Source organism: Physella acuta, unplaced genomic scaffold (genome assembly GCF_028476545.2).
Source record: "Physella acuta isolate Inbredline_101_S28 unplaced genomic scaffold, ASM2847654v3 ptg000116l, whole genome shotgun sequence".
Classification (NCBI taxonomy): domain Eukaryota; kingdom Metazoa; phylum Mollusca; class Gastropoda; family Physidae; genus Physella; species Physella acuta.
The window spans coordinates 1,103,263-1,126,333 of NW_026731636.1; the positions used below are offsets into that span (position 1 = coordinate 1,103,263).

The following is a 23,071-nucleotide window of genomic DNA, read 5'->3' on the forward strand; positions in this document are numbered from 1 at the left end:
TCATGTGCCTGCAAATATATAGTACAAAATATAGAACATTGTTTTAACAAACCATAAGTCAATAATAACTGCAAGTATGCAATAACAAGCAAAGTTGCCGTCTACATTACTTGTGAAACCCAAAACAAATGAAAAATTGTAAGAAATATACCATGCAAGGCAATCATGAATAACAGCAACAGTACAATTGTAATTCTATGTGGTGTGACAACAGTACAATGTTTCAACACACATTTTTTCTAACATTGCATAAAGCTATACAATATTCCCAAATTATGGATCCCAACTTCTAACATAATCTTATCTATACAAGCAATGAGTACCTGGGAAAATATTAAAAGAAATAAAAGTATCTTTTTAAGAGATTAATGGAACCATGTTGGCAATGTTACATTTGATTTTTAGCGCAATTTCCATTCTGGAGAATTGCGTTTATTAACCCGTCATTTCTGGATGGATGGATGGATGGATGGATGAATGTGTGTCCGCAGCTTTAAGTCGTATCTCCTCCTCAACGAAGCAATATCGATGACTAGTTCCAAAGCAATTATGTTAAGCCAGTTACGAGGATGAACATAGGCCATAAAAATTCCGGGTTTCTTTCATGGATTTCCCGTAAAAGCCAAAAAACCTCGAACAAATTCAGTTTTTGCTACATATCTAGGCAACCAGACCACGTAGCGGCTTGAAACATTTACCAATCGATTCCTGCCATAATTTAAACCAATATTGCCGAAGAAAGTTTTCGAAAATATCCTTTCGTTCGGTCACAAAAAATTAATTAAGAATGTTTAAACTGAGCGTCTTGTAGGTTTTTAGCGCAAAAGCTGAGGATCGAAAGGATTTTAATGAGCGGAGGTTCGAAAGGATTTTTTAAATTTTTCCCCTTTTTTTCGACTGATACGGGAGGCTACTCTCCCCTTTTTTTTCGACTGATACGTGAGGCTAGTTTCTATTTTGTTTTGAATTATTAAAACTACTTGTGTTGCATTATTTATTTGCTGAATATATGATTTATCTCGATTTAATCTACTTATTAATTCAAACGTTATTTTTGTACCCTATTAATAAGCTGAGGTTCGAAAGGATTTTACCATAGCGAATGAGCGGAGGTTCGAAAGGATTTTTTTAAAATCTCGTTAATAAATATTTTTTCTATTTTGTTTTGAATTATTAAAACTACTTGTGTTGCATTATTTATTTGCTCAATATATGATTTATCTCGATTTAATTTACTTATTAAATCAAACGTTATTTTTGTACCCTATTAATAAGCTGAGGTTCGATATAAGGAAATTGCGCTAAAATTGTCACTAGACTTTTTAATTAACTTGTTTTGGAAATAATGTGTCTTTTCATATAATATTTAAGTAAGTCATAAACAAGCTTCAATATACATTAACTGAACATCTTGCAGCAATTAATAGCAAAGCTGGTTTTAAGCTAATTTAATTATATATGCAATGACCAACTAAGAAATTCCACCTTCTGTCTAAGTTATGCATTGTGACTGGTGGAAACTAAAAATCGGGTTGGTGGAAATTAGCGGTATATCACCTATAAAGCAGACAGCTTATCTCCTAAAAAATGTTGCTAGTAATATTGAAAGGTAGCTTCATCAATGAGCGTGTAGGTGGGTTGAGCTTCAGACGCGTCTTATTCGGGCCAGGTACTTAGTAAGTGAGAGTGTGGGTGGTTAGGGGTGGTAAGTCCGATTCGGTCTGTACGGGGCGAAAATTAGATTTTGAAGATAATAAAAATATTTCAGACTGTGTCAGATGCTCATCTGCACTATTTTTCGTTGTGTCAGTCAGTTGAGAACCAAGAGGAATATTTCTCTCACGGGCATATATATTATCTTTTGTCACGGGCGAACACTCCAGGTTTACAGACAATGATTGAAAGTGTGGGTCTCTGAGCTTGAGAGGCATCTTTTTTATTAACGTTCATTAAACTTTTGCACCCCTTTAGAATAATCTCCCTATAAAAAAAAGCAACCTGTTTTTTTTCAATTTCCAATTTCACTTTTGAAAAACTGTCGATTTGCTGATCACTATGGAGGTGCTTATTTTTAAATATTGCAACATATCGCAACAAAGGGTACTGAATTAGTCTCTGTAGCCAAATGTCTGCAATACTCATTTTTTCTAAGTTATTGTCAATGTATTAAGCTGTATACAAAGAAGAAAAAAGGCTATTATAGCTAATTACTTCCTAAATTACTTTGTTGAGAAGACTTTGTTAAGATGTTAAAAATTAAATTTCTTTATTTCATGACTGGCAAATAATTGACTTGTGTAGGTGTTAAAAGCCTGTTTACATTTATTGTATTCTTTTCTGATACTTCTCAATTTCACAACTATAACATAGTTTTTTAACACAGTAACTGATAAAGACTTTATTCTGCTATTTAAAAAAAAAAATTTTTTAAATTCCGATTTATAGTTCAAAACGTTTCTAACTATAACATTTGTATAGGAAATTAAATACATAATTTGCTTTGTTTTATTAAGAGTTGCCCTGTACAAATTAAATGTGACTGTTACTTCTTGTTTACAAACATGTAAAATGATAAAAATTACAAGCAAAGCACCATACAATTGAAATGAGTAAAATCTGTATAATTTACATAGGTGTTATGTAATAGAATCTGTCTTGCAACATATTGCAAAATCACAATTGGTTTAGGAGGATTGCAAAATATCTCGCCTTGAACTGTTAGAAATAATATAATACCTGCCAGGCCTGTAATTGCTGTATCCACGCCTTGAACTGTTAGAAATAATATAATACCTGCCAGGCCTGTAATTGCTGTATCCACACCTTTTGTGACATCAAACCTATTTAACAATGCAGCATTAAATCTTGTTCATAGAAGGTTACTTCATACCGACAGTCCATCGAAGCAGTGAGTTTTAAAAACATTACTAAATATGTGTGCCTTAGCTTATAACATATGTTGCTCGTTTGTGGTGGTGTTTTGTATATACTAGCGTACTCGTTGCGCGTTTGTGCAATCTAGTTGTACACAGCTAAGTGACACAGCACTTTTTGCGAAGGGTTTTATAAACGCTTTACCGTTTGTGTTTTATTTAGTTTTCTATAACTGAGTTATGTAACTGTAAACAGTGCATGCACAATATTTGATCTTTACTGTTGGTTAATCCCCCTCCGTAAAGTGATGTGTCAAGGGTGTCACTGGGTGCTCTCATGAGCCACCGGTTAAACTACACCACGTGGGCTCTGTGCATCCCCTGATTCATTTTAGTCATCTAAAAGTGGGCAACTGTGCCACTGTTGTAATGTACTCTTTTACTGATTTCAATTGTATGATACTTTGCTTGTATGGCTATGGCTATGGCTATGGCTATGGCTATGGCTATGGCTATGGCTATGGCTATGGCTATGGCTATGGCTATGGCTATGGCTATGGCTATGGCTATGGCTATGGCTATGGCTATGGCTATGGCTATGGCTATGGCTATGGCTATGGCTATGGCTATGGCTATGGCTATGGCTATGGCTATGGCTATGGCTATGGCTATGGCTATGGCTATGGCTATGGCTATGGCTATGGCTATGGCTATGGCTATGGCTATGGCTATGGCTATGGCTATGGCTATGGCTATGGCTATGGCTATGGCTATGGCTATGGCTATGGCTATGGCTATGGCTATGGCTATGGCTATGGCTATGGCTATGGCTATGGCTATGGCTATGGCTATGGCTATGGCTATGGCTATGGCTATGGCTATGGCTATGGCTATGGCTATGGCTATGGCTATGGCTATGGCTATGGCTATGGCTATGGCTATGGCTATGGCTATGGCTATGGCCTATTTTAAACGTCGGGAAATTAAAGCGATGATTTTGTTAAGTGCAAAATACTACTTGTCATGTTGATAATTTGCAGGTCACAGAGATGTTTAAAAATTTACTTTTATGGTTCCCTGTGGTCTTGTCGCTAGCAGCGGCTAAAAACTGCACCAACTTACCACCTGGGCTGTCAAAAATAACCAAAGGTGTTGATATCTCGAAATTTGAATTTTTTCCACTCGACATTGCTCATGACGACGGTTTGTTGAGTCCAATCTTTCAACTGACATGTGACCAAGAAAAGCAATGGCTGAGTCCTAAAGGCGTAACGTACGATATGCCTGATCAGGTGTGTCACACAACAAACTCTTGTAGTAAATAAATCAGATTTCACTCTGCGAAATTTGAAAGTATTTTATATTATACATCCAGTTAATTAATAATACCTGCTTGGTAATATATACTATTTTTTTCTCTTACATTTTACTTAGAAATGTATTAGTTATCACATAGCAAATTTAAATTGATTAAGATTGACTATTTAGTAATTTATATCATGTTAACATTTTTCGGGCCAGCGGCCTTCATACAAGTGACTGTCGGGCATTTGTCGCATTCGAGCAAGTGTCCATTCGGCATTTGTCCCATTAGGGAATATGTCAATTCGGGCATGTGTCGCATTCGGGCATTTGTCGCATGCGGGCAAGTGTCTTTTCGGACATTTGTCGCATTTGGACAAGCGTATATTTGAGAAATCGGCTTAAGTGTCATATTGTTATTTTTATTTTAACCAGATTTGGCAAATTAATTCTGATCCCGGTGGATACATGTCATCCGAAGTCACGTCCTACACGTCCTACACTGAAGTCAGAGAGAGCATGAGTTCTAATGCAGGTCTAGACGTTAATATCGGAGAATTTGCTTTCTCAGCAAGTTCTTCCTACAAGACGATGCAGAGCTACATCACCAACGATTCTAGATATTTGACTGATGTTACGTCATTTGTCGGGGTAACCTATATGAATGTCAACCCACCTGAAAATTTGACGTTAGACAACTTTCCCGAAACCTACATTGACACAACCCTCACTGGGACCTATGAAAGTAACCCTAGCGCTTACAACAAATTTATTGAGGTTTACGGCACGCATTATTTTTCAACGGGAAAGTTTGGTGGTTATATACGAATGTTGTTTGAGACAACGAAAGAATATTTTTTAAACAAAACGGAAGACAATATCGAGACCAATGCTAAAGCTTCCTTCAATAAAGCATTTTCTGCCAGTGCTGGGGGCTCCAACTCAAATGTAAACGTGGACGAAACGTTTAATTCGAACACTAAGCAAATAAGTAGATACTATGGAGGCGACCAGAATCTCCAACAAAACGCTGATGGTTTCTCACAGTGGCAGCCGACAGTAGAGAACGACCCTTGGCTTTGCTCTGGCAAGTTGAAGCCCATTAGTGACTTGATGAAAAACGAAACAAAAAAGACATCCATGGAAACGGCCGTCAAAAACTATTTGATAAGAAGCTACCTTGGAGAACTGGAATCTCTCATCTATGCAGCTAGAATGAAGTCTGATAATAGCATAATCAGTACATTTTTGGGCCGACTCAACGATTTTAAGAACAGCAAAGAAGTCAGTGAAAGTGCCGTTGTTGCATTGTCTAGCGATATTGAGGAATACCTTAGTGTTCCTAATTGGTTTGTATCGACAACAAAATTATGTATGCATTGGTCGGGAACCTTTGACGGGTTCCAATGCGGTGGGGGCGGCGTTACTCCTCAAGACCTTTGTGCTGACGTCAATCAAATGACCCCTGTATACAAAGACTGGACGGATTGGAGGTGGGGAGGCTGTAAGATGCAATGGGCGATCTTCACAAATTGGACCAACCCCCCTGCATGGCTGAGTCAAGTAAAGATGTGCTTTCAGTGGTATGCAGAAGACGATATTTACCAATGCGGAGGAAATGCTGGTGAAATATACTGCGCTCCGATAAACCAAAACACTCCTGAGTATTTTGATGACACAGGCAATCGCAATGGTGGATGCCAAATGCGATGGATGATTCAAGTCCCTGACAACGCACCATACTGGATGAAAGCCGTACAGATGTGCTATGAATGGGCAGCAGAAGGAGACGCTTCACAATGTGGTGGTGACGCTCCATCACACCAGTGCGTCATCGCCAATGAATGGACCCAGTACTATCGGGATCAGACTGACGACCGATGGGGAGGCTGCGATATGAAGTGGGGCTTGAAGACATCATTCTAACTTCAAGACAACGTTTTGACTTTCATTTCTAATTTTATTCAGATCTGCGTTTTCTTCCTAAAGCCTGACCCTATTGTGGTTACCTTTCAACTTAAAAAAATAAATATAACTAAATCTTTATTGTTAAATATATATGTGTCTCTCTCTCACACACACGAACGTACGAACGTACGCACGCACACACAAACACACACACACATACGCACAAAAACACTTACAACATTCGACTTTTATCAACTTCGACCTTAAAATACACATCACCTACATACACACAAACACACACATGCCCACAAGCACACACACACATTATGATGATTCTTTAAAGTACACATCGCGGTAGTCCAAACATGTCATCAGTTGCCATCATAGAATGTAACACAGCAGGTCATTTGTAAAACTAACTAGACCTAAGGGAAATGATTTTTACTAGAAGTCTTTTTTCAAACATAGGAGAATAAATAATAACTCTAAACTAGTGTAGTACGATGCAGTAATCATTAAATACTATAGCGCCTCCTCCGCAGACTTCATAACACCGTAATTTAGTAAATTCTACAAATAAATATGGTTAAGTATTTTTTTTTAGATAAAAGTCGATCTCGACATTCATTATTACAAGAAACTTTACTCTAATTGAAGTTTCATGCGCAATTTATTTTCATAGTTTCGCCTTAGGGATACATCCCATAAACTCCTTAATTCACAACCATGAAATGGGCATCTATCGAAATATATCACAAAGCAAATCAAACTGCATCCTCAGTCTGATAAATAAAACAGCATTCCTTAGTCGACTACCTAGAGATGTAGGAACAGAACATTGATCTACACGACCTAGACAAAACACAAAAAGTCACATTAAATGTGTTAGCACTACGCTACCGAGTTACTTCGTGTGTCATGAAAATCAGAGCTTATAGGACAGAATTTGCAATTTAAATGTTAAAAACCAAGGCATTATAAAGTAACTTCTAGATTAAAGTAAATATTCATAATTCATAATTCATAATTTATCATTATCAACTTTTGATAATGCCCTAAAACTGTATAGTAGCATCAAGGTTCAAATAATATAGAACCACTATTTGTATAAATGTACGCGTCATTAGCAGACAGTTAAATTGTATTCTTATAATAAAGCAAACATAAAAGATCTTTATGGCTACAAGCTAATAAATACATTGAAAATACTTTTTAAATTTAGCTAGTTTTTATAACAAACAAAAAAGTGGCGCTAAAATATGTTAAAGATCTCATGAGAGATAAAGACATTAATTTGAAAAGCCAATTCGTTTTAATATCTTATTTTCAGTACATTTAAAATCTTGTTGCAATTAAGGTTTTTAATTTTTTTTTTCATTTTCTACTATTTAGATATTCCTAATTTATGAAGTCGATCCGAAGAAAAATATTTGCTTTAAAACACTTTTACTAGCTCACGCAGTTTTAAAGGCAATTATTAGCCCCATGAAAAGAAGTCGTCTTTGACAACAATTTTCAGACTTTGAGCTTATGAAGCGACGTGTAGTTCATTATATTGCTACCTCCCTTAGTTTCAAATTGTTAGAAAACTTTATTATCTGCCCCTAATACACATCCTTAATTTAATCCAGCTCTCCGTTTATAAATATTCGGCGTGAACCACAGCTCACCCTACTGATCGTGTGATAGTGTTTAGCTAGTTATCTCTCCTTCTGCTAATGAATGTAGTAATAAATCGATTGATCGCTAGCATTTAATCTTGCTAAACCTGTTTTATTAATTTATACGAGCTGACCCGTGCCGTAAGCATACGCCGCTGTTTAGTTGTTTAATTTTTTACTTATCCTCACCCTCCGTCCCCACCCCCACCATCCCGCGAACTTCGTAGCAGTCCGTGACGACAGTTTACAGACGACAGTGAATAGTTATGGCAGAAATTGTTATTACCTCCCTTTTTAACATCTAAATTATCTGCCCCTACCCCTTATAGCCGACCCGGCACAACGATTGTAAACATTCTGGGTGAACCACAGCACAACTGACAGGTGAGTATGAGGGTGGTGGCTAAGCTGCGTGGTGTCTAATATGGTCCCCATGAAGAGAATTATATATATAGATAGATGACTGATTAAACATGTAATTAAATTAGATATCGTTGTATTGTTCTTGAACACAAAGATATCTAGAAAATTTGAACAAAATCTCTGCATTAGAAAATTGAGTCTTTGGGAGCCCCCCCCCCCCTCCCCAAAATAGAGTCGCCTGAAAAAACACTAAAGAATTATTGTTTCGCTGTCAGTCTATCTGTCTGTCTATCTATGTATGCGTCTGTTTGGAACGCTATTGAGAAAACATATGGAAAGTAAAAACATGCATAGTAATACGAAAAACTATACGTGACGTCACATGGAGCATATAGTACGAACAAGAATAAAGCTGGGAATGTACACAAATAATACAACGTCATTGTTTCTCGTGTAAACAATAAATAAAAAAGCCAATGGTGAAAAAATGCAAAATAGTAATGATGTCATCGATACTCTATAATAAAAACACTGGCATCGCCGCCTAATTCATTTGTCTAATCTTAGAAGTGGCTTACGTGCATACTTTCTTTCATGTATCTTTTTGGGTAGGGGACAAGTCGACCCCCCCCCTCTATTTATTACGCCGAAGAAAATGTCTCCCCTCCCCCACCCCGAACAAAAACAATTTATATAGAAAATATATACTTTAACCCGTGTTAGCCCCACCCTCTTTCTAAGAAATCCATCTGCATGCTCCGCTCAAAATGTATAGTGCCCCCCCCCCCCTTCCCCGAAGAAAAAAAAAGTCTGAAAGAAAAACTATCTCGATGATTTAAGTTTAGCAGCCAAAAGTAGGAAACGGGACTATATCATAGAAGTAGGGTTTACCTTTAATCGGTATGATCTACAAATGCAACCAGTGTTTCTTTAGGTCTTTCCCTTCCCGGGTGGGTACTTGGAATTTTCGGAGTTGGGATGGGACAAAATTTACTTCGGAGGAGGCGGACACTGGTGAAAGTATTTTTTCTATATAAATTCTAATTCTCTTTCGTTGAAGGGGGCGGTAGGCATGCTTCGGGGTAGGTGGGGCCTAGGAGGGGTATAGCTGGCTGTCTGGCGACGGGGATTACCCCCCCCCCTAGTTGAGTCGCCTGAAAGAAACTCTAAATGCGACTTGTCATGATTGAGATTTCTTGCAAAGATTAGGGGTATGGCTACGACTATATTTAGAATCAATGTGCAGGAACTACGTGTAGATCAAGCTTAAATCCGGTTAAAATGCCGATTCTGGATAAAAAACCGTTTTCAATGACATTTTTCTATGTATCGCTTCCGATTAAACTTGAAATGAGGTGGTGATTTTGGTTTTGGTTTCGGTTTAGAGAAAAAGACACTATAATCCTAGCGCCCTTTGTATTTCTCCTTCACCAGGCCATTCATCTCGTATTAAATAGTAAAGTATTTTTTTATCTGGTTGAGTATAGTGAATATGTTACAACTGAGTGAGTGGCTTTGATTGTTTGATTCAATACCATTTTGTCTTAACCACTACCATCTGGAGATGTCGTGTTCACATACATGCATCGTACACTCGTTCACCAAGACGACAAAGACGACCACCAAATTAATGAGAGTAACGCAGGCTTCTTTTCTTATCTTTAATTCTGTACTCTCAACTCACATACCTCCTTCCACCAAGGCCAAGAAAATCCTTCTCCCTCACGCACAACACCCAGCAACCAGTCTCTATCCTAGAACGTCACTGTCGCACCATACGTTTCATCATTCATTGCGTTCAACATACCTTTCGCACCAACATTCATGCGCACCAATTTCCCTAGTCGAACATGCATCATAACAGGATGAATGGAGGGGAATGCTGTGTGTACCCTTTTCTGTTCGTTCCTGTTGAGTTTTCTTGAATTCTGAAAACCGGTTTGTCCTATTTTCTGTAAGGGTTTATAAGGTGTGCGAGAACGTGTGTGGTTGTCTCAGTTTCGTCCAGATCTCATCCAATGTTAGTGTAGATTAGGTACATACTTTTAGTTAGCTACTGTATATTAAATTTTGTATTAGAGTTCGTATTTGATGCTAGAATAGACTGTGTAGATAGTGTATATCGCATTAAACTCTTTACGTTTTAACGAGCCGATTGTTTCACTTAGTTTTGTTTTGTTACACGTTAAGGCACATCTGCGTGTTAACAACATTTCTCACATTCGAATAATTTGCCATGCTAAAAAAAAAAAATTCAATACGGCAGCGATCGATCGTGAGCCTTGAACAATAACTTTTTTTTGGTAAAGTTTTTAAAATTAAAGTAAGTCGTTAACTTTTAAGTAATGTTGTAACAAACTTTGACAGCTTGATCAGTCATAATTGATTATAATAGCTGTTATGACCCCAGGATGATGAGGCTCGTTAGCTTGGCAGAGGTGCAGATAAATCAAACAGGCAGAAGGTCAAAATGAGAGGGTAAAATAGCGGGTAAAAAATTGCGTTGGAAGATATGCCGTTCAATGTTACAGTTAATAAAGATGACCTTTAGCAATACAAGCTTGAAACATAACTAGATTTGATTTCGAACCAACTGATCTTGAGTTGGGATCTCCAATGGATTTTATTTGTTGTATAGAGGATGTTGATGAAAAACAAGTTAGGTTTCAGATTAAAATATTACACACTTTACTTTGGTCATTTTCCAAAAAACACTATACAAAACGCGCAAAAACGGTGAATATATCTACAATACCCGTAGGCTTCACAAAATGTTTCTGACATCCACCGAATAAAACGAGTTACTTTTACAATTTTCAACGTGCTGTCCACTTTATAGTAAGACGACAATTGGCATTTGAAAACGTGTTCAAATTTAAATCATTTTACGTTCAAAGGGAAGGAACAATATAATAAGTATAATCAGAACGTTTTTTACAGTTATCTTTGCTTTTTTCTGTAGTCTAATACACACATTTGTGTTATACATAATTCAAAATATCTATATGGATGGACATTTGTGTTTTTAATGTGTTATGTATTTGATATATGTTATTTATTGTTTGCCCATGTTAAATAATTTTAGTAGTTTACAATAAACAAATTCCTGTAAGTTTATACGACACAATTAACCGTTAACACATTGAAATGTATAGGATGGTGATAGTTTATCTACAATAGCAATAATAACAGAAAGTGATATTTCAACGCCAAGAGTAGACAAAGGTACAGAAAATAGTCCAAGTAAAGACAAGCAGTCAGACACCAACGGGGTTCGAACCTACCGTTCCACACGGCACCTATTCGCCTTCGCCTTCCATGCATCAAGTCAGACGTGTAACCGCTTCTACCACTTAGCCCTACAAAAAATAAAGCTTTCCTGGCAGACCACTATCATAGCTTGTGCAGGTAGACGCGGGATGGCTTTGACCCTTGACCCGAAAGGTCAAACCGCTAGCTTTCATAAACACAACAAGGTTCGAACCCCGTTGGTGTCTGACTGCTTGTCTTTACTTGGACTATTTTCTGTACCTTTGTCTACCCTTGGCGTTGAAATATGACTTTCTGTTAATATTGCTATTTCAGTTACAACGCCTGCTTCCACCCCCTACATAGTTTATCTACAATGCTGCGTTTTAACTATAAACAGTTAATGATATAAACACATTTCTTATATTTTCTTTAAATATCGGTCTAAAATAAGCATTGATATCTAATTTAGGATTTGCAATTAATTTATCTGGTTATCTATAAATCCCATAGTCTTGGTGGACTGGTCGGGGACCACTTCCATACTTTTGACCTCATTCGGTTATTCCGTCCTTCTCCATCTTTAGGGCCTCTATTAAACTTGTTTAGCATATACTTTTATATTCCTATCTTTATCTTTGCCTGCCACTTTGTCATTTAACCACCAAAGGCACCATCATCACCTGTTAAGCCAAAAGTTCACACTGTGTGGACATATTTTGTCTAGTTTTCACGACCATGCGATATGTCCGTACCATTTTTACGTATCTTTTCTAATGATTGTCAACACAGTACCAAATGCTATTCAATTAGTACATTAAGTTTGTTTATTAAAAATATGTTCAGCTTCAAGTGTACATTACTTTTCGTTGTAAAGTATGTTAGTTGTCAAAATACATCAGGATATATTACAACATGGTTATAAATGGTTTTAAAAATGTCCGATTTACTGCCCAAAAGGAGCGATCAAACGGGCAAATTACAGTAGAGCTGAAGGTGGCAAAGCCAAGTGATGCGACCTTGACATTGCTTTTTTTTATGATAATCAGATATTTATTAGTAATTTGATTTTTTTTTTGTGTTTAAATATACACACAATAACTTAATTGAGGGTTTGGAGTTTTAGTTTTTTGCTGCACGACATTTCCAAGTGTGCCTGATCAGTTTTATTTAGCAGAAGCTCAAACCTACAGTGAAATTTATCGGCGCACCTCTGCAAATTCGATGATGCGGCGAAAATTGACCAGAAATGTTCACCGCCTTATATGGCCTATATAACGTAAAACATATCGGTATCACCCCGTGAAACTTCAAGAAGTTAATTACTTAGCCACAAGATAAAAGCTATTTATTATTTATAAATAACTGTCCATGGACAAATAATACATGTGTGAAATTTTTTAGGCATCTAATATCGACACAATTATTTGTACAACACACATACACTAGTACTCTAACATGACATTAAAATTAGCTTTAACTACCAAACAAAAAATCCAACACAATTTCAGGCCTAACATACTACAAGAAACAAAAACAACTATGACACTGAAACACAACAACGGAAAATTGTTATAAGCATATCTCTTTTTTTTAACTTTTGACATCATTTGACAAACACACACGCGCACATCATGATGATGTGTTGATGAATAGAAGAATGTTGAAGAAAGACTTATTGTGCCTTTCACAACACTGTAACACATGAGATCATCAGTAAAAATATAGACGAATAAAAAATAACATTTTATAAATACATAATTTCTTCAAATGTAGTAGAACAAAAGCTACCACGACATAGTGTATCAAAATGGCGGTTGATGGTCTACCACATCACAGCAGGTGATGGTCTAGCCTAGCACAACACAGCAGGTGATGGTCTAGCCTAGCACATCACAGCAGGTGATGGTCTAGCCTAGCACAACACGGCAGGTGATGGTCTAGCCTAGCACAACACGGCATGTGATGGTCTAGCCTAGCACAACGCGGCAGGTGATGATCTAGCCTACCACATCACAGCAGGTGATGGTCTAGCCTAGCACAACACGGCAGGTGATGGTCTAGCCTAGTACAACACAGCAGGTGATGGTCTAGCCTAGCACAACACGGCAGGTGATTGTCTAGCCTAGCACAACACGGCAAGTGATGGTCTAGCCTACCACATCACAGCAGGTGATGGTCTAGCCTAGCACAACACGGCAGGTGATGGTCTAGCCTAGCACAACACGGCAGGTGATGGTCTAGCCTAGCACAACACGGCAGGTGATGGTCTAGCCTACCACATCACAGCAGGTGATGGTCTAGCCTAGCACAACACGGCAGGTGATGGTCTAGCCTAGCACAACACGGCAGGTGATGGTCTAGTCTACCACATCACAGCAGGTGATGGTCTAGCCTAGCACAACACTGCAGGTGATGGTCTAGCCTAGCACAACACGGCAGGTGATGGTCTAGCCTACCACATCACAGCAGGTGATGGTCTAGCCTAGCACAACACGGCATGTGATGGTCTAGCCTACCACATCACAGCAGGTGATGGTCTAGCCTGGCACAACATGGCAGGTGATGGTCTAGTCTAACACAACACGGCAGGTGATGGTCTAGCCTACCACATCACAGCAGGTGATGGTCTAGCCTAGCACAACACGGCAGGTGATGGTCTAGCCTAGCACAACACGGCAGGTGATGGTCTAGCCTACCACATCACAGCAGGTGATTGTCTAGCCTACCACATCACAGCAGGTGTTGGTCTAGCCTACCACAACATTGCAGATGATATCTAGCCTATAACAACCTGATGATATCAAATCCGCGTATTTATCGCGTACAAGTTTTAAAACCTTTTAAACAGGTAAGATAAAATTAAGTAGGTTATACAAAACGACGGATACGTCGCTTACCTCTACTCCATCTGCTAATGTATCATCTTTGTGTAATGTGGGTGCTCATAACTACATATGTGATGACAGATCAGGTAGGCACATTTATTATTTATTATTTATTATTATTCAATCTAGTTCTGGGCTGCTCATTGTGTAAAAAACTGAGGTAGAGGAGTTACATTTTATTGTACTTAAGTTTAGAAAAGTTAGGAACACTTTGAATAGTGAGGCTGGGGATGCTGTTAATCACATTAGTTATACAGAGATCGATGTAAGTTAAACAGACAAACTCCACTTTTTCCTTCTTCTTTTTTGACTTAAAACCATTCAGAATCACACAACAATACTCCTGTAGTGAACTGTGAAAATTGATGACTTCTGATATTTAACAACATGCAACATCATCTAGAATCTAATTGTAGAACTTCCACAAATAATAAAAATTAGAGGCTATCACCAGTTGTGAGATAAGGGTCTGATACATGGGCACTATTTGGCCCTTTGAACCTTTTCCCCTGGGTCCATCGATTGTGAGAGAGGCCTGGTGCTCATAGAAACTTTTTGGTCAAGCTTTGTGGCTCGAAACACGATCGCAATTTTCCAATCGTACATCAGAACATGCAGCCATTTCTTAATTCAATAACCATTATGTGTCCCACTTTTGTATTCAGACGTGTGCAATCGCAGGGATATTTTGTATCAAATTGTACACGATGCTCGGTAAGATTTATTGACACCCATATATATTTTAAATACGTATGAAATATATTATTTATCAAATTTTTACTACATTGCATATGGCACATTTGTTATAATAGATAGCGTATCTAATTTTTAGATTTTTACGTGAACAAGTGACATGATATCACTTTGCGCTTTTCTCTTAAATGATGCCAGTTTCTCGTAATGACAATACGAGGGTTTACTTTTTTTAGTCATAATTTTATTGCTGTTTGTGATCCAGAGCAATTATAAATATTCGTTATCAGTAGCTCTTCATAATTCACATTAATGGCGTCGAGTGTTACTGGACTATTTGATACATTCGTCTAACTACAAACAGGCCTTCATGATCTAATTAGTCAAGTCTAAATGTGAGACTGACGTGTACGTGTAATTCTTTCATTGCTATCCAAGCGTGTTTGTTGTTGTTATCAAGAGCGATAACTTCTGATTTTGTTTTTAACAAATGGGAAGTTCCCGATTTAAAAAATTGCTGATGTTACCTTTGTTTGTGTGTAGATACGTCAAAAAGGGGGGGGGAGGTAATTAAGTGGCGACTTTCTAATTATACGTTATCAGGGGTTCTACTTTTTGTAACATAATCGTTCTTAAAAAAAATTAAACATACTAATTAACATAACGTGTTAAAAAATTACATTTACAAACTATTTAATTAAGCAATATTATTCTAAGCAAGAAGCCGGACTATATATATATATATATATATATATATATATATATATATATATATATATATATATATATATATATATATATATATATATATATATACATGTAGTTACTGGTTTATCAATTATTTTTAAAATCAAACTTTTATTTAATTAATAGTATAACTATAACTCCAAAAGGAGGCGCTAGGGGCACGGTCATCTTGTTGGGGGGGGGGGGGAGTCGGAATTTAAATAGCGGCGGATCATAGCGATGTGTGTGATGCCTTAAACAGTGTAAATATCTAATTATACGATATCAGATTCATGGAACTGTGAACTATTTCCTAACCCCTGCTTCCTTTGTGTGAACAACAGCGTTTATATGCTCTACAAACCATCATTATAATACTATGTCAATTGCTTTTAAACCTAAATAAAATACATAATATTGTCGGACGTAGGTTTTAACGATATGGGAAGTAAATGATTGTTACCTGAACGCTATTTTTTTTCTTTATTACGTCTTTTTTTATTTTTAATTTGCGCATACCCACTTCAGGAGCCTATTGACCAACCCCATACATAATGACGCGTTGTCAGTTGTTAAAAACGTGTGCTCTAACCCGACGTACAACATTAAAACAAGCAACATTGAAACAATCCACCCAACAAGCTGAAGTTTGAGAGTCCCTCTACTAGTCACGCGGGTCGTACTCTGTACATCTTTTCTACTATGTAAAACTGTTGACATCGCTATAGATAATCTGTGATAGAATTAAAGCTGTTGACATCACTATAGATAGTCTGTGATAGAATTAAAACTGTTGACATCGCTATAGATAGTTTGTGATAGAATTAAAGCTGTTGACATCACTATAGATAGTCTGTGATAGAATTAAAACTGTTGACATCGCTATAGATAGTCTGTGAGAGAATTAAAACTGTTGACATCGCTATAGATATTCTGTGATAGAATTAAAACTGTTGACATCGCTATAGATAGTCTGTGATAGAATTAAAACTGTTGACATCGCTATAGATAGTCTGTGATAGAATTAAAACTGTTGACATCGCTATAGATAGTCTGTGATAGAATTAAAACTGTTGACATCGCTAAAGAAAGTCTGTGATTGAATTAAAACTGTTGACATCGCTATAGATAGTCTGTGATAGAATTAAAACTGTTGACATCACTATAGATAGTCTGTAATAGAATTAAAACTGTTGACATCACTATAGATAGTATGTGATAGAATTAAAACTGTTGACATCACTATAGATAGTCTGTGATAGAATTAAAACTGTTGACATCGCTATAGATAGTCTGTGATAGAATTAAAACTGTTGACATCGCTATAGATAGTCTGTGATAGAATTAAAACTGTTGACATCACTATAGATAGTCTGTGATAGAATTAAAACTGTTGACATCACTATAGATAGTCTGTGATAGAATTAAAACTGTTGACATCGCTATAGATAGTCTGTGATAGAATTAAAACTGTTGACATCGCTATAGATAGTCTGTGATAGAATTAAAACTGTTGACATCACTATAGATAGTCTGTGATAGAATTAAAACTGTTGACATCACTATAGATAGTCTGTGATAGAATTAAAACTGTTGACATCGCTATAGATAGTCTGTGATAGAATTAAAACTGTTGACATCGCTATAGATAGTCTGTGATAGAATTAAAACTGTTGACATCGCTATAGATAGTCTGTGATAGAATTAAAACTGTCTGAAAACACTGAGAGCTCACAACACAATTGATCTTGAGAACGTCCATGGGTAATTTACATTGTGGTGTTACTTTATTTACTCACCTTACTCTTCATCAATTGGTTAAAATATAATTGTGTTATCAGGTTTTAGCACATCAGTATGTTTAATTTTAAGGGAATGTTAATTTTCACCGGTTGCAGAAAAAATAATATGGGTTTAAATAAACTAAAAAATATTAAAATATGTATTCTATAAAAAAATATTAGATATGTATTAATATAGCGAAAATAAATATATCGATATTTGAAAAAATAAATCTAATATATTTTTGGTGATTGCCTTACTAATAATTCGAAACTTTAATCGATAGGCACTAAAACTTTTTTAGGTAAGGTATACATGTCTTATTTATTTATAGTTTATAAACAGTAATAAAACAGATAGTGTTAATTACCTCACAGTAGTTGGTTCAGAGGCGTAGCTATGTCGGGGCAGGATGTGTTGAGGGGGGGGGGGGAAGAGTATACGTTGCTCTATACTCTTTATGGTGACTACTCCTATAACTAATACTCCAACTATAACATGCGAGGAGGACGGGGACACGCTTATTTTCCGACGACACTGAGATTACAATATCAACAACTTCGATCATGAAATAGAATAAACTTTATTATCAAATACTAATACTACACAATATAAAAACACGTCCTTTTCCTACAATGGCTAGCCCCCAACTGTCTTCACTCCTACGTCACAGGAACATTGTCGTGTCACGCTCACGTCACACTCTCGCTACAAATATTTTATTAAACACGCGCACAATACTCTCGCACCAAATCGTCTACCGCCAAGTTCACGCCGTCCTTAATAGTCTGTACAGTTTAGTTTTATCTCTTCTAAGCTATGACACAGAGGGTGCGGACCGCACCGGGTGACACCCTTTAGGGACGTGACACCAAGGCAAAAAAATTGCAAACTGTACAGATAACATAGTTGTTATTAAGTGATTAAAATGTATACTCATGCATGTAATCGTATGAGGCATATATTTAAATTGTAGGCGTATGTATGCAACACACACATGTATATATATATTTATGTATGTATATATATATATATATATATATATATATATATATATATATATATATATATATATATATATATATATATATATATATATATATATATATACTCATTTTTTTACTTAGGGGGGGGGAGTGACACCGCGAAATGCCATACCGGGTCACACCCGACCTAGCGACGCCACTGAGTTGGTTTATAAATATCATGTTTGGTATTCATTAAACAATTACTACAAAATGTGTCAATACAAATATATTATTCTGAAGTCTAAATATATTATGTCTACTGTTTCTTAAATCGAAATTTGGGAAGTAAAATATTTTATCGACAATTGCTGAAAATGATGCAATTTAGTCAGGATAAATCAGGAATATATCGCTACTAAAAAATGTTGGTCTCTGTATTTAGAAACATATTCTACACCGGATTTTATCCATACATAAATAGTCATACTTTAAAATATAAGCATAATAGACGAGAATTCAGTTATAAGCCTTGTTTTTCCCTTTATTATATTTCAAAAACTATACTCTTAAATATAGATTTAAAAATTTAACAATATCCTTTAAAAGTAAATTGTCAGTTGAAACTATTTAAACCAGTAGGGCTACTTTGAAGAATACTTAAGTACATTTTTTTTCAGCTTGATTTTAAGAGTAAGGATATTGTTAAATTTTTAAATCTATATTTTAATCAATTAACTTGTATGAATTTTGGTAGAAGTCTAAGATATTTAGACTATATTTTAAATGTATGCATATCATCTTCAGCATATGATGCACTGCTTTAAAACTGTCTAATAGTGTATAAAGTGTTGCCTATTATATATTATCAAATAATTAATTTAAACAATCGACTTATGTTTTAGGCAGCTGCATTATAGTTTACTGCAGTAATGTAAGTCACACATATTCAATTTTGATACCATAACAATTATTCCCATTATTCCACCAAGTTGAAGTATTATTTTTGTATTTTGTTTTCTTTTTGAATTATTGAAAGCATTTAATTTTAACAGTTTAATTTCAGATCAACAAGTTTTGTTCATTCAAATGATTCAAATGATTCAAATTATTGTTATTTTCAAGTCAAAATATAGTCAGACAATGCTGACTTTGTCACATATGGTAATTATTTTAACTTGAATTCAGTCCTTTATCATGTTTAGAAAAAGTGTATAAAGTTTTCTATTTTTAAAATGCTTCTCATTATTTGTTAACAGTAATTATTTTAAATTGAATTAAATCATTCTATTATTGCTTACACACAAATATTTTAAATTAAATCAGATACTTTAAATATTGTGTATCGCTGTGTTTTTTTTTTTATAAAAGTATATTATTGTTATCAATAATTAAAATACTTCGCATATTATTTGTTTTAAAATACAACAGTTAAACTCTATTCTCGAGCATGACTTCAGATCTCAAAGATGAGTTGTGACAGCTGTGTGCATTTGCTCTGAAAACAAGTCCTTTTGAACAGAAAACTGACTACATTTATGATAAGTTTTTGAAAAATTACAAAAGTATCAGCTTACATTGATCAGATATAAAGGAATAATTTTAAAAGTTTACAACTTAAGTTCGGAAATGTAACACAAAATATGAATATAAATATTGTACACACAATTTATTAATAACTGAAAGACCATTACAAACTTAACTTAAAAAATAATTCAAATTAAAAAAAAAACTGTTTAATATAGGAAAATATATAAAATACTTTTAACTTCTTTTTTTTGTTTCAATGATTAATTTGTATTAACTTGTAGGCCTATGCATCTTACAAGACAATTGCAGGTTTTCAATAAAACACGTTAATTATCTACAACAACACACGCCATGGGAAATTCCAACAAAAAGCCAAAGATCTCAACAATTGCAGGTAATGAACAACTTTATTGTACTTAAATAAAGTAGGCCTATTTGTTCAGAAATTGAAAGGAGAATTTATTAAATCCTCTATATATGTATGCTAATCTAACAGCACAGTTATGTTATATTATCGTTTTATATTATCAGAAAAAAAAGTAGAATGTTTTTGTTTATTTTAATGGATTTTTGTTAATATATCTTCCTGTAAGTAAGGAAGTCTGAAATACTAATAGTCTTTTTTTCAGATTTAGTACATATAAATCTGTGCTAGAATAAAAATAGAGTTATTAAAATAATAAGTGACTTTCATTTTAGAAAATATGTTTCCTTTGTACTGTGAGAAAACCATGTCTAGATTCTTAATATTTTTTTCTAAAGATTTATCTTGCTGTGAAAACTCCAACAAAGTTGCACAAACTTGCCCAGCAGGTGTGTTTTGTCCAGGTAAGAAACAATAAACGTACGCTGAACACAATGTACACAATTATACATTTGATCTCGTTTAAATAAAGCATAACTAATTAGCCAAATAAAATAATTTTATATCATTTTTTAAAGCAATTTTAGTCGTTTCAAATGTTTTGTTTCCCTCTTCCTGTAGGAAACCATGAAGCTGAGATGTGCTATGGAGGAGAAGCTGATCTACACAAACATGTTACAGGCTGTACAAATAATCCAGGCCACACAGGTTTTATACCACTTAAAGATTTCAACGCAAGTTGTCTCCCCTCGCGTTTCCATGACGACGAGCTCATGTCTGAGACAATCAAAACATTGGCAGCCCTAACTGTCCAGGTAAAGACTAAATTCACCAGTCTAGAGAGACCAGAGTTTTACCCAGGCACTCAAGTTCCATATCCATGTTATAAGGACAGAGGAAGTCACGTGATGAGGTTTGGGACAGGGATGGTGTGCTACACAGAGAATGACAGATGTGGAACTTGTCGTTGTGCCAATTGTCAAGTCTCGGCCACACCCAGCAAAGTGTGGGGGGTTGTTGGTTTGGTGACAGCCACACACGTGGTGTTTGATGACAGTGAGACCAGACGGACCAGGTGTGTTTTAGGTTTTGATGACAATAAACGTCCAGTGGTCTGTCTTTATGGCTGGAAAGTGTGGTGGGCAGACATTGATAGAGACAAATGTCAGTTGAGACATGTGACATGTGACTTAGAATTGATTGATGAACTTGATAAGAAGTGTGAGCGCTTTCATTATCTACTTGAGAGGGTAAGGAACAAATACAGGAGATTTGTTGATGTGGACAAGGCGGCCGTTATAGTGTCACATCCTCATGGCTGTCCTAAACAGGTCTGTGTAGGACGATGGGCATACAAAAAAAAGATTGGTATCGGGATCAGGTATTGGTACACAACATGTACATATCCATGCGCCATTGCAGCGTTTGTCTACATGTTGGGAAATGAAAGGTTCGTATAAGTATGCCTATCGCCATCCCAACATTCTTTGTTGTAAACATTTCATTACATTTAAATGATTAAAACAAATCTTTTGATTGATTTAAACCGTTTTACCGTCAAAACTTGCATCTACTTTAATGTATTTTACGCACTTTACATGTTTAATGTTTTTAAAATATTTTACTTTGTAAGAAATGCTGGCAAAATTGTTGATCTAACCTTACCACACGAATTGTAACTTTACATATTTCATTGCATGCTATTTGTTTACATATTTATTACATACTAGAAAACAAATTTTCAAAATAACAAGAAATTGTTTTCTTGCTGCTTTCATTTTTATAGAGTGATTCGGATGTTGGCTAATTATAAAATGTGCAAATTGTTGTCCAACAAATAGTAATGCTAGTTTGTCGCTCTGATAGACTGACACTTGTGTAAACATTTTCTTTATTCTTATTTCTTCTAAACTAGGCATGCTGCCCAGCTTCGCTTAGGCTTTCGAAAACATTAAGAATTTGAATGCTTAATTAATTCGCCCGAGGGTCGGTCTACGACCTCAGGAGTTATGAAGAGGTTCCTACGTGGACATTTTTTTCGATTTATAGCTCATATAAGGCGCCGGTCAGTCGAAGTCAGTTTTGACCCCCCTCATGGAAGACTTTTCGGCCAACCGGCCCTCGTGTTCTGTCGCCCCAAGGCAAGATCCTGCCAAATTTGAAGCGTCTGCCGCGCCGGGAAGTGCCCTATCGGGCACCCGACAACTTTGCTTTATATATTATAGAGATTAGCAAATTGCATAGATAAACAAAGATTTCAATAAAGTAATTAAGGCCTGAAATACTTAAGTATAGAAATGTATTATTTGAATAGATTCTAGATCTAGGTAAGGTCTACATCTGTGTAAGTCTAGTTTTTCCGTAGATCTAGATCATCTAGATCTAGATCTAGAATCTTTAGATTTAGATGATCTAGAATATCTAGATCTAGATGATCTAGAATATCTAGCTCTAGATGATCTAGAATATCTAGATCTAGATGATCTGGAATATCTAGATCTAGAATATCTAGATCTAGAATCCTAAAAAATTTTTTTTTAAGTTTAGCCCGAGCAAAATTGTATTGTATAAATTTCATAGCGTACGTAGATCTAAATCAAATTTGAATGAAATAAAATAATAACCGTTTCAAGTGAATTATATTTTAAAATTTACTTGTTTGAGAAAAATAATTTATGAAATAGTTATTGGTCAAAACGCAATGTGCTTTACTACACGCTGAACGATATTAGTGACAAAGCAAAGAAATAACTAATTAGCTAAAAAT

The 23,071-nt window shown here is 35.7% G+C and overlaps 2 protein-coding genes across 2 annotated transcripts; both read left to right on the plus strand.

The window, feature by feature from the left end:
• Positions 1-2,877: 2,877 nt before the first annotated feature.
• LOC131934701 (perivitellin-2 67 kDa subunit) lies at positions 2,878-6,171 on the plus strand. Its single transcript, XM_059290781.1, has 3 exons — positions 2,878-2,908; positions 3,914-4,165; positions 4,611-6,171. Exons 2-3 carry the CDS (start codon positions 3,923-3,925, stop codon positions 6,099-6,101), a joined length of 1,734 nt encoding a protein of 577 aa, XP_059146764.1. The 5' UTR covers positions 2,878-2,908; positions 3,914-3,922; the 3' UTR covers positions 6,102-6,171.
• A 13,967-nt stretch (positions 6,172-20,138) lies between these two features.
• On the plus strand, positions 20,139-21,990 carry LOC131934734 (uncharacterized). The gene is made up of 3 exons (XM_059290844.1): positions 20,139-20,334; positions 20,703-20,768; positions 20,926-21,990. The coding sequence occupies exons 1-3, from the start codon at positions 20,292-20,294 to the stop codon at positions 21,762-21,764; spliced, it is 948 nt and encodes a 315-aa protein (XP_059146827.1). The 5' UTR covers positions 20,139-20,291; the 3' UTR covers positions 21,765-21,990.
• The last annotated feature ends 1,081 nt before the right edge of the window (positions 21,991-23,071 follow it).